At 49.8% G+C, this 13062-nt stretch overlaps 1 protein-coding gene across 2 annotated transcripts in view; it reads right to left on the reverse strand.

Annotated features, from left to right (window-relative positions):
• The window catches only part of SYNGR1 (synaptogyrin 1), a 23513-nt gene continuing 10451 nt past the window's right edge, over positions 1 to 13062 (reverse strand). The window contains exons 2-4 of one of the 2 annotated variants that reach the window (XM_068941720.1): positions 9286 to 9523; positions 7241 to 7386; positions 1 to 5950 (exon numbers count right to left, since the gene is read on the reverse strand). In XM_068941720.1, the coding sequence (XP_068797821.1) occupies positions 5852 to 5950; positions 7241 to 7386; positions 9286 to 9523 (483 nt within the window). In that variant the 3' untranslated portion in view covers positions 1 to 5851. The remainder of the gene's footprint in view (positions 5951 to 7240; positions 7387 to 9285; positions 9524 to 13062) is intronic. The other variant, XM_068941714.1, reaches the window with a different exon arrangement.

Consider the following 13062-nt stretch of genomic DNA (forward strand, 5'->3'; position numbering starts at 1 on the left):
TTTTTGACATAGTTTGGTTATTTTGAATGTCATAACTTTATTGAGACACCAGTAGTTACCACCTTCACTTTGTTAACCACAAATATATAGGACATTGTAAACACAGGTGCCAAGGTGGTGGGGTTCGCTGTAGTTGGAGTTTAGAACGGACCGGGGTGAGGGTCGGAGGGGGAGGAAGGGTGAAGGGCTTAGACAAGTCCACTCTGGGGATCCTGTATGCAGCAGGCCATCCGTGAGTCATCATATATACGTATATATGTATAGCTTTATATTATACATCTTTTTAAATATATATATATATATAATATATACTATACACAGGCAGTAATGCTGCAGGGGGAGGGGCAGAGCAGCCCAGATGGTGTTAAGAGATGCCACAGAGGCAGCAGAAAGTTGTTCTGGATGAATGGTTTGGATTTGCTGCGTGAGGTGGCCTCACTGGGCTCCTTGCCTTGTGCAGGCTCTGGAGACCAGAGCAGAGCCTCCTATGGGAACCATCCTGCAACGCTACCTTGCTGGGTCCTCCCAAGCACTCATGAGGGTGCAAGATGTGGGGCCAAAGACACCCTCCTCCCCTAAGGGAACTGCCAGGAATAATGCAGAGGGGAAGGGTGTACAAGGAGGTGACAAGCAGTATGGTGGGGATGTGTGTGAGCCAGGGACGGGGGAACCTTGTTCCTCAATACCCTTCAGGATATTGAAGTGATAGGTAGAAGTGGGGCAAAGTTTCATCACCCCTTTGCCCTTCACAGCCCCAACTTTCATAAAACAATCCTTTACTTAGGGGTTTCATAAAACAAGAGGACATCAAGGGGCCCACGCTCGCAACAGGGGATGGCATTTGACTCAGCAACATAATCCTCTGTAATCCAGACAACCAGCAGAGGGGGAAGAAAGCCTTCCTATCATTTTGCTTATATGGCCTTCCCTCTCATCTTCTAATCCCTAGAGCGGGACTGATCTCGCCCACATTTAGGATCTAAAAGGGACATGTCCTAGCCAGCTGCCCAGGCCTTGCCTGTGGTCCTCAGAAATAGGCAGCACCTTAACATAAGCGTCTCAGGCAGACAGGCTAACCAACCCCTTGGATAGGGCTGTATCTCTCCTTGGCTGCAGAGCCAGCCTATGCCATGGGAAACTTCATTTTAAAGAGCTACATGCAAAGAAGATGAATCCTACCCCCGGGCCCATTGCCGCCAGGCCTCCACGGCAAAGGCTGAAAACAAGTTAACCTGAGGAGAGTATGCCCTCTCCCGTGAGCAAAAGCAGAAGTTGCTTCAGTATGTACTATTATAAAGCATCCTCTCCCACACCAGTCCCTGTCCTGCAACTTAAAAACAGAGAAAAGGGACAGAGAGGTGGGCAGTAACCCAGGATGAAGCCACCTGGCTCACTTCCCACTGACAGGCCTGCTCTGAGGGAGAGGCCTGTTCCCACCTCAGGCCTACCAAAGCCCATCAGTTACATGAGGGAAACAAGCCAAAGGGGATGCAGAAAAGCTTCCTCAGTTGTCAGCCCCAAATGATGGTTAGCCACCCATGCAGCTCTAATGGGAGAAGGGACAGGTAAGACAGTCCCATGCTATACCCCAAAGCAGACACCCAAGTCAGACCCCTCGGTTCTGGCCCATACCTCCTCCCCATAAGCCTGGTCCTTCACCACCCCTGATGAGTGGGGACAAGTGATGGGCAGTTCCTCCTGGAAAGTACAGTGCATTTTTGTGCTGAGGGCTGGTTATTTATAGCTTCCTCCTTTTCTCGGTTCCTCCTCTCCCTCCTCACCCAAAATGAAAGCATGAAGGATGATACAGATGAGTCTGGATGAGTACACTACTTCTTCTCCTCCTCCACCTCATCTTTCTTTCTGTGCCCTCCCCTGGGGAAAGAGACAGACTGGAGGGAGCTCCCCCCACAGCCACAGTCATGACAAATCTCTCTCAATAAAGTACCCCCTCCCAAGCCTAAATATTAGGCTGGTCTCACAGAAAAAGAAGCCTGAGGGGCTTCCTTCTGAAAAATACCCTTCCTATTTACAGTAATGTTTTCAGGGCCACAGAGCAAGGGATGTGCTAAGTTCCTCTTTGTGCTTCAGCTGGGCCTACTGGTCCCCCTCTCCTCAGCCTTCACTAGTGCTTAACCACAAACCAAGGGATGGCAAACCATGGGGAGGGCTGCCCATAGCACAAGTCTGCAGACAACGTCTCAGCCCCTGCCATATCTCTCTCTCACTCCTGCAGGCAGGTCTAGCAGCCCTTGAAAGCTGGAGACAACAGGTAGAAATTGTGCCTATGCACAATGGAGAAAATTGTCCTCCCTTTGGGGCCTGCAACTCTAGGTTTCACACCCTTTCCCTGTCACAGTGGGAGAGCTGGAGAGAAGTAACCCTAGGAGGAGGGGAAGGACTGGTAACCTGGATGTTTTACGCTGTCCTAATGGGAATCCTGATGAAACAGGACTCAGTGTCCTCCAGACAAGATGTTCACACAACCTCAGGCCAGACCTGTGTCCCCTCCTCCTGACTCCTGAAGGTGCTACAGGGAATAGGTAGAACACACAGGGGAAGCACCTATGGGTTTGGGATTTGCTCCTAATCTCTGCCACTCAGGCCAGCGTTACTGGCACCAGGGCTGGCAGCCCAGGGAACGGAGCTCCTCACTGCTGCAAGACATATCCAGCTTTGGGCATCAGCCTCTTGTGTTCTGAGAGGTGTCTGTGCTGGGGAAAACTGTCCAGCTGGCTATCGTTGAATTATTTTCCTTTAGGTACGCTGTCTTCTGGAATAAATATTACTTCTATCCTAGGGTTACTTCTGCTTCCAGAGCAGCATCTCTACTTGAAACAAAATCATCAGGAGTATGGAAAAGCATCAATATGAACTCTGTCTGGCAGTCACCACTGCCACCTAGGTGCAGCTTTAAAGACAGCTAGGATTTCAGATGCTGCAGAAGGAGCACTAGGTAAGGTATAGTAACCCCAATTTTCAGAGAGCTGAGCCTGGCCCAAACCAGTTTTGCATGGACAGAGGAAATTCTCCCATTTCAGCTCAGTTTGCTGAACTGCACACTAAGAACTCCTCCCCATCTGAGTGGGAAGCAAAGCACAGAGCTCAGCTGGGAAGGCGCAGGACCCTTTACTACTTGGTTACACCCCTGCTGTGTAACAGCAGTATTTCTTGCCAGAGGGAGTCCTGCTGCATACCTCCATACTACAAGGATGGTGTTATTGGGAGGCTTTGCAGTCTGGCAGCAGAGGAAAGCAGGAAGATTCAGTAGGGCATGCGTCAAACTAGCTTTTTTCTCCTCCTCCTCCTGCCCAGGGTGAAATGGCAAAGCTCTCCTCTCCCCCAATCAGACTCTCTCAAACAGCCCAGCTGGGGACAAGGACTTCCTAGGAACACACCTCCTCCATCCTTTCTCCCACAGGGCCTGCACCTTGATGCCAGGGACTCAGCACAGCTCCCCCGTCCTGCCTCACTAAACACAGTGCTAGTCTGAGAAGAGTTGAAATTTAAGACGTACAGTTAAGGGGAAAAACACAACCAGCTCAATCCAAAACTCAATCCAAAAGGACCTGGGGACAGACTGACTCTCATGGCGCTGTCCCTCTACTCTACTCTATCAAGTCTCTTCAGTTAAATCTACAGATGAGTCTGTGGTTTTTGATTGTACCTGCAAATCTTCCTCCTTCCCCTCCCACTTTCTCTCTCTGTGCTCCCTCCTCCTCTCCCCCCGCCCCCCACGCAATACCATTCCTCCCCAAATGGTCTAAAAATAAAGCATCCCTCCCTCGCCTGTGTGCATCAGCATGGGAGAGAAAAGCACCTTTGTCATTGCACGCCTGCGTGGGGAACCCTTTCCCACTCTACCACCCACCTACAACCCTCCCTCCACCCTTGCATGCCTGCATGCTAACTCTCATGCCTTCCCTCCTTTTGCCACCTCATGTTCCCCTCCCTGAGCAACCAGGCCTTGGGCCCAATTCGGATGCTCCTACATCTACTCCAGCCTTTAGCAGCACCAGCTCTCCTAGGAACCCCTAGGTCCCTGTTCCCTCCCACTCCTTCCTTTCCCCCTCTAGTGCCTTTTTCCCCTACTCTGTTGGTGCTGTAATCCTTCTCTCCTGCCCACCAAGAGGATGAGCCAGAGTCCTCCCTCCCGCAGCAAGGGAGGAGGGAGAGAAGGGGGGACTCTTCTTGTTGCGACACAGTGACACACTTGGAACAACTTGGTTCGGGCAGGTAGCTCTGAGGGCACGAGAAGGAAGAAGTGATTAGGGCTTTTTTGTTTTGCCTTTTTAAAAACAATAAATAAAAACAGATGACCCAGAAGGCTGGAGCATAGCTGAGAGCCACCTCTTGTGCCACTACGCACGTGTCTGTTTTGTGCCTTGGCTTTTTGCCGGCAGTGGGAAAGGGGCAGAAGGGAAGGGGGAAAGGGAAGGGGCATCGGTGGCTCAGTAGTTCTGCGTTTGGTACCCCTGGGTCTCGGTGTCGAAAGCATCTGCTGGAGGGGGCTGCTGGTACGTCCCCACCGTATCTGTAGCGTCCTCCTCATTCGTGTAGGGAGCATAAGGCATGCCGGAGTCCTGGCTTGGGTCCATGTAGTCCTGGGAGAAGAGGGCTGAATCGGCACCCAGACGGAAACGCTGATACGCCAGGAATGCCTGGCCCACCTTTAAGGTAGGAGGTACAGGAAAGAGATGGGAAGCAGAGAGGGGATGGGAGAAAAAGAGGGGAACGTACCGAAAAGAGAAACAAACAGAAGTGAGGTTAGTAGTGGTTATGGATTAGTGTGTGAAGCCCATCTGGAAGACCACCGGTAAAACACGCCTGAGAGCAAGGAGACTTAGACTGCCCCTCAGAAAGCATGAGCCCACCAGGAGAGAGAGGTGGGTGAATTGGGACGGCTGTGACTCCAGCTGGCTGCATGCAGCCTGCTGGGGCTCACAGCTGTCTCTGAGGTGTGCTGGGCATCTCCTGCCCCGTGATGGGGTTTCACCAATATGGCACAGATTGCAGAGGCTCAGACAGCCTGTGGATATCCAGTTAAGAGTCTTCTGCCCCTGGGGAGGCAATTTGCCTCAGCTCTACCAGAGCTTCATCTGCTGGGCTGGATATATGAGCTGTTTCACCTGGAGCTCCCAGAGGCCAGAAAGGAGAGCAGAATTTGACCCATAGTAGTGAGGTAGTGGTCACCCCTGATAACCCTTTCACTACAGTTAACTGGACAACATCTGCAGCAGGCAACTTAGACCTGGGGAAAAAGGGCAGGGAGGCAAGGCAGCCATTTCCCAGACCGGGGTGGTTAACAAGCATGTTGCTGCCTCCTGCCTCAGGCAGTGGAGGCAGACTGCTCTTCGGTGGATTGAAGGAGCCTCGGCACAGTGTTCATCATTGCACACCCCAGCACACATGGCTCAGCTTCCCAGAGCATCCCTGATAGAAGTGAGCAGTCTAGCAGGTCTGGGACTGCCCTGGGGGAGAGGTCCGGGGGGAATGAGGAGCGGAAGGAAATAGAAAAGATGTATTGGTGGGAGCAGATGGTGTCTCCTGGCTGAAATATTAGATCTAATCAGTCATTGAGAGAAAGGCACAGCAGTGTTACTCAGGATTAGTTAGGGTGCAGGTGAGGGAGAGAAGGGGGGGCAGAAGAGGAGAAGAAATTGCCAGTTCCAACTCCCAGTGGGAAATTACCCATTCAGTGGACAGCCTGGCCCATTCCTGTTCAAAGGCCCATCTCACCCTGCAGTGATGCCACACTGACGCTCATGCTCAGGGAGTTGGAAATGTCTGTGCTCAGTGACCTCCTCCATCTGCAGCCCCTTCTCCCAAGCTCCCCCATGAGTGCAGGTAGTTAAGGCAGCAAGGATGGGGAGTTAGGGAAAAGCGTATTGTATTCTTCCTGAAAAGTAATGTCTCTGAGTCTCCGGAAAGCCAGATATGTGAGGGAGCCCTGTGAGGAGAGAGAGGGGTGTGGGGAGGAGAATCAGTATGAAAGAGCAAACCAGAGCATTCGACTGAAACAAAAAAAAAGGAAGAAACTGGAGGAAAGGCTGCCTATTCAGCCACCTGCAGCCCATGCACAGGAGAGGACAACAACAGGTCATTCTGCTGAGAGCGTTTCTCTGAAAGAGAGTCCTGGGGGACCCCTTGCAAATGCCTTGGCTATTGTCGCGCTTTTTGCCGGAGCCAGAGGAGCACTGCTGTTTGCAAGGGGCCTTCAGCAGCACTCAGAGCGCAGGACACAGCTTGTGGGGGGACAGACTTGTTGCAGTCCCTTGCCCCCGCTGTCATGTTGGCCAAGGTGCTGGCTGCACAACTCTCAACCCCTGGCAGTCCCCTTCCCTCTATGACAGGTTTGTTGTGTGACAGCACCCTTCCTATCTGGGCGCAACTGCCCCACTATAACACCTGTAGGGAGAACATAAAGCCACAGTGAGCACACTCTAGCTCTCACTTACAGGCTCTTTTGCAGGAGCCTTTATGTGGAGGGCTGATAAAATATCTCCTTGAAGAGATGCACCCAAGGAACTCACAGGGAGATTGGCCTAAAATGCTGTCCTGTTTGGCTCCCTCTTATCACTACAGACAAAAATCGCTCAGAACTAGGGCTTCGAGGGAAGGGACAAAATTGTAGATGATATTTATACTGGGCATCACAGTCTGCGCAGGCAAGGAATTGCTAGGGAAAGGGAAGTCTAAGAGACTCCACCATCATTTTCCTGAGTGACTCAGTGAAGCAGACCTGTCATCATGGGTGCAGACTACGTTGTGAGAGCTGCGAGGGTCACAGACTGCAGCCTCTTGTGGCCCTGGTGACATTTCACCCAATGAGAGCAAAGCAGGGAGAAAGATGGATGCAGCCCCAGGCCTGGAGCACCCTTCTATCTTCAGTGTCTGTGAGGCAGCAGTGCTGTTAAACTTCTTCGACGCATGGGGAAATGTTGCTTGGGGACGCTGGCTTGTCCAAGGTCACGTTAGAGGCTTGTCAAGGACACTGCTGACTGGGATATGGGACTCTCATTTCTGTCATACTTATTAATGCTCTAGCACCTTCTTCCACATAAGGATTGGAGTCTGTTCCCAAGTTAGCCTGCAAACCCCTCCCCTCCCGTTTTTCCTTCTCAGAAGCCGTGCGAACTGAGATTTCAGAGGGAATCAGTCTTAGGTGGGCACCTTCTATCCCCACAAGCTAATACACTGCAGAGGACACTTGATCCAGCATCATGGCTGTTTTACTCACCCAGGTGAAGATGGAGAAGAACGAGAATGTGATGGCTGCTCGGGCTGCATCCCCTCCCTCATTCATCGGGTTGTCCTCTTCTTTTGAAACTTGCCACTGATTGGTCAGAAAGCAGAAGCCAACAAACCACAGGAATGCCCAAAAGGCTGGGATGGACCCCCACCATCATGCCAAATGAGAAGAGGAGAGAAATCAAAAAGGTAAGTGACAACAGATCATGAACATATTGTATTTCTCTTGAACCTTCGACCCTGCGAGATCCTCTACCGTGCTACAGATTGGGCAGCCTTTCTAAACCCAGGTGAGCTGGCAGGTTCACTGATGGCCAAATTGTCAAGGTGACAATAGGTGCCTGCAGAAAGTACCTCAGCAGTGTTAGGAGTTTTCATTTGCTTGTCTCTGGATTGGTCACGGGACTTGCATTTGGTGCTGAGAGGGAGTCTGAAGGGCTTCCAGTACAGAAGAGATCACTTAGGCTCTCTGAAACAGCCACTGCTTTACAACTCTGTCCTGCAAGGACAAGTGAAGAGCAATTTTTTCCACAGGAACTGCAGAAGGGTGGGAAGCAGCCAGACTGCAATTGCACAGTGACTGGACTTTGCTCAGGCTAGCAGAGCTAAGGCCCTTACGTCGAAGAGAGCTGCTGAGAGATCATTAATATCCCGCACTGTTTGCTAATAGCATCTCAGTTTTACACCTTTTCCAAAAGATGGGTAACACCCTACAGTAGTAAACAGGGTGGGAGAAAAGCACTGGAAAACAAAGACAAAACAGCAAGGGTGCCACAGCATTTTCCTGCAGGGAAATGCTCTGGATCAGAGCACCCTGCGAAAGGGGTCAAGGCAGGAGGAGCTGGAGGCTGGAATCAGGTTGGCATCTAGTGGGGAGGAGTAAGACTCACCCTTTCTCCCAGGTGTAACCAGATGCCTGGGGGGGGGAGGGAAATGGACATTTGTAAGTGGTAATGAAACTAAGTGCTCACATTTTTGGAGCATGTTCCTATTCCTTCCCCTCTCTGCATCCTATTAGCTGTACATAGGACTGCTAGACAAGGGGCAAATGTGCTAAACACGGACAAACTTCCAAGCCAGAAGTCCTGAACAAGTTCGGATGCTGGAACTGCTCCTGCTCTCACTCCACTGTGGCTCCTTTGATGAGTTGCAGGGGAATTTTGAAATGGAGAAGTTTCACTGTATTGCTGTAATAAACCAGGATAGCGACTCAGGATCACAGCATGATCATGATGCTATCGACTTGCCTTAAACATGCACACACACACATGTTCTGTCTGTCAGTTCTACACACTACTGGGGATGGAGAGAATCTGACTGTAAATTAGAATAAGACTCAGTGTCTGGATAAGGTCCTGCGCAATTATCAGCACAGGGAATGCCAGGTGACTAAGGAGGAATGATTTAGTCAGCCTGCATGAAATCTTCACCTTTTTTTTAATGTTGAAATAGACGTGGTTCACACACTCATGCTAAAGCTGGAAAAGAAAAACGTACCATCTCCAGGCATCTACCCTCAGCCTTAGCAAGCACAAGCACGCAGGAAGACAAGACATGCTGATCTTAAAGGACTCCCTCTAAGCTGTATCTATAGGAAACAGCAGAGAGGCATCAGCCAGCCGCTTCTGCAGGTCACGTTTGTGGCAGTCCATTGTTAACAGCAGGACAGCAGTGTGTGTGTACACACTTGGGCCCACCACGTGGAGGTGGGCCTTTGGTCTCCTTAACCCACTACTGGACCGCAGTGAAGCTGCCTGCAGAGCTGCCACTGAAAGGAGGTCATTCAGAGAAAGCGTGGAAGAAAGAAATGTTGAAGGGGGAGAGAGGAAGAATGACACTGTAAAAAAGAAGGCAAGAAGAAGGGTTTGGCTGAGAAGAAGAGAAAGGAAAAGGAGAGAGGGAAGACGTGAGAGAATAAGGAGCCGAAAGAGCTCCCTGCTAGCAGGAAGCCTGGCACGTGAGGTGCTTAAAGCTCCTTCCCTCTCCCTAGCCCATGGTGGAGAGGGCACTACACGAGGCAGCCAGGAAGCTTACCAGAGACTCCGATGTCCGAGAGAACTGCCTTCTTGCGGTCTTTGACGCTGCTGATCTGTGGGAAGTAGGCATCCAGAGCCAGGTAAAGAAGGCAGCTGAGGAAGGTGAGGACACCCACAGTAATGCCATAGTTGCAAGCATTGCGATTGCGGTTGAAAATACAGTGCTCTTGTGTCTCGTCCAGGCGGTTCACATATCCTTCATTGACAATAGAGCCAAACACCACGATGGAGAACACCTGGTGGAGAGGGAGGCAGGAGACACATGAGGGCAAGTCTGGTCTCCGGACCAGCATGCAGGAGCAAAGCTCTGCACAGGACAGGTGCCCTTCCCAGGCATCTCTCTGCTGCGCAGAGCTCCTGTCCCCCTGCCTTGTCTGGAGTATAGCCATGGGGAATGCACCAGGGAGATGGTTTTATTTTATTTCTGAGGATTAACTTAAAATAGGACAGTTATAAATTGATTCTTTTTATCCATCTGATTTAAACCGATGTAAAGCAGTCTCAGTCTGGAGTAAGGGAGGCTTCCTGCAGACACACAGGGAATCAACATGGAGTGTAAATTAGGATACGGTTTTGATGGGGTGTCTGTGTACAAGGGCTCCAAGTAGTGGAAATCCTCTTAGTTTGCATTTATTCTCTCACCCACTCTTTCCCCTTCTAGGAATTCATTGTTCCTACCACGCATTTGTTCACTATTTTTATCTATCCAGCTACTATTCTATTACTATTCTATTTTCCTCATTCACCCTCCCACAATCCACAACTCTGCTTGCTCTGCGGGTCCATTCTGCAAGGCTCCCTTTCTCCCCATCTCCCTGCACTTCATACATCTGCTCTCTGCCCTAGTTTTGCATCAGCCGAGCACATTACACTATCCTTCTGCTCACATGCATACTTTGCCCACTCATCCATATGCTGACACACCTTCTCCCTTCCCCATGGATTTCATGGGCCAAACACCACCCCTCCAGATCCACCTGGCAGGCCAAGTGCATATGCAGCACCCATCAGTTTTGGCTGCCCCAGTTTGGTGGTAGCACAGGCGATTCTGCGTGGCTTCCCTAGTCCAGCGCCACTATTCAGCTGCCCCTCAAGTTGGGCCTTTTTATGTATTTTATCACCTCCTCCAGCCATTCAGAAAATCTAAATGAATAAAGTGGATCCACTCAGAAAGCACAAGGGACGGACAGATTCTCTCCTCTCTCTTCCCATCCACTCACATTGTGGTTGCTCTGTCTGCTCCCATAGACTGGGTAACTGAGTCCCTTCACTTTTGCTCGCTGGCTCAACACGTTTATCCACCTTTCTACTCAGGGAGACCCTCCCTTCCCTGCCTAGTCATTGGCACAATCTACTTTTGCTACCCTTCTGACTCTTGCATTTACAGTCTCTGTAGATAATACCAAAAGCTGATCAAAGTTGCAGAAGAAGAGCCCTCATGATTCTTCCCTGCCTGCCACTGCCACTACAGCTGCATGTTCTTTTAAATCAGGTAGAATTAAGGATAAGTCCAGGTAGAAATGCCCTAATCCGCAGTTACCAGTTTAATCTGCACTCAGTGACTTAACCTTTGTCTCCTGCTACAAGGCCTTCTGTCTTTGACACAGCAGGTTCACCAAAGCACAGTGATATTTACAGCAGCCCCCTCCTTCAACTCAGATAAACCTTGTATCCCAAGCACAGCTTCTGCTCAAAGCCACAGGAGAAAGAGAGGAAGATTACAGCGGCATGTACAGATTTTTCTTCGCAGGGGTATTTTGAGACCTCAGAAGGGACAGCGTGTGTTAGAGACAGACCTTCCAACTTCAGTAACTGCGGTGCCAGACAGTTGCTTTTCACTGCAATCTTTTGCTTTGTAGTTTTGGATGGTGACATATGTAAATCTGCAAACAGGTTTCTGGAAAGCGAGCCACCAAGCACATGCAGAGAAACCCTCCTGGGTATGTGCAGCAATTCTCTGGGCTGCCTGCAAGGGTGCCAGGCAGATGGGCAACGGGACCTCAAGTGACATACTTGTGATGTGCACTAGGATTTCACCACGCTCTTCTGCTAGTATGGGAGTTATCTCCACAACGGGAGCCTATCATGCTATAAAGCAGGGAGTGCAGTAACCACTTCCCAATCCCCAAAGTGAACAACAAACACAAAGAAGGGATAGACAAGTATCTCACAGGGAGTGGAGGTAGCTACTCCAGTACTGCTTAACCCATCCAAGCACCAGGAGAGGACACCACGGACAACTGAGGAAGTAGAGAAGCTGCTTTGCGAACACAGAGATAAATAATTGGTTGATAATTGCCAATATGATACATAACCTGTCATCAGTGGGGTTGGAGGCTTCAGATCCACAACACAGACCCCTGTCTGCCATCTTCTCCTCACTGGTCCCCGCTCACTGGCCCTCATTTTCTCACTCACCTCTCAGGCCTAGTCTCCTTGCCCATCCAGGCTCCATCTCTCTTTACCCTCAGCCTTCCTCATCCCAGCCTATTCCTTCCATGCCCTCTTCCCTCCTTGCCTTAGTCAGACTTCTGTCCCCTGTACTTTCCATCCAGGAGGTTCCCTTCCCCTCGCTGCCGAGGTGCCAGGGGCAAAGGCAGCAAGGACACACAGGATCAATAGTTTTCCTGCTCTCAATATTTGCGCCGCAAGGGCCTGGCATCAAGAACCAGAGGAAAAAGCTTACTCACAGTCCCTTGCAGTCAGATGGATGCTCAATGTAGACCACATTTCAGTTGCCAAGCTCTAACAAGTTACACATTGAAACTCATATTATTTTTTCACCCCAAGGCTCATAATTTGGTCACATTTGGGTTGCTGATACTGGACATATTTTTGACACTCTAGAGCAAGCTAACAAAGCTGGAAGCCAATGCTCCTCAGCACAGGGGCTGTATGGTTTCTCAGAAAGTTTACCAGAATCTTTTAAGCATGGAAGTAAAACAACTTATTCTTCCTCCTCCTTTTTCTGGAAGATCGGAGTGGATCTTTTTTTGCTGAAATTGCCTGTGAAAAAGACGAGTAAATAAAAAACCCTTCTGCTTGAAGCAAACATCTAGGCTTCAACATTTCAGTCTGAATGGTTCAGAAGGCCAGAAAACTGCACACAATTAAATATAGGATCTTTTAATGGGAAGTCTTGCACACCTTAACTACAGGCTGTGTTGACAGCTCTGCCTCGGATAATTTGCAGTAAGCGTTGTATTTCTCTAACCCGAGGGAAAGCTGACAAACTTCTTGAAGTGAAGTCTGACTGTGAGGCTGTTACCAGAGCCTACGCTGTCACCTGAAATACCAATCTCCTTATATCGGGATTACAAAGTGGGTGCCTGGTTTTCCATAGCATTAGACAAAAAAACATATCTTCTCTTTGGAAGATGAGAAACAACCTCAAAAGAGGAATGGTCTGGGGTTCATTTTTGTTTCAGGGTTCAAAAAATGACATCATGTTGATTCCCTGACTTGGGTCAGCCCTTCCAAAAAGCTGTATGGTGAGTCTCTGATTACTCATTTTGAGATGAGTGAACTTCTCTAATGGCCTCTCCCCAGAGGCACCTCTATTTTCTCTGCTCATCTCCTAATACACACCTTCACTCTGCTCAGGTTTACTGCTGGCCTGGAACAGCCCTCACCTGGGAGTGGAAAAAGCAAAATAATTCCTTTTTGCATTTGTTCTTTTATACTTACGTATGTTGGCACTTTTTAAAGACCAAGTTCAGAGTCATAGGGCCGCAGGGACATCTCACTCTCCCTAAATTTTCAAGCAGAGTTGGCA

This window comes from Struthio camelus, chromosome 1 (genome assembly GCF_040807025.1).
Source record: "Struthio camelus isolate bStrCam1 chromosome 1, bStrCam1.hap1, whole genome shotgun sequence".
NCBI lineage: Eukaryota > Metazoa > Chordata > Aves > Struthioniformes > Struthionidae > Struthio > Struthio camelus.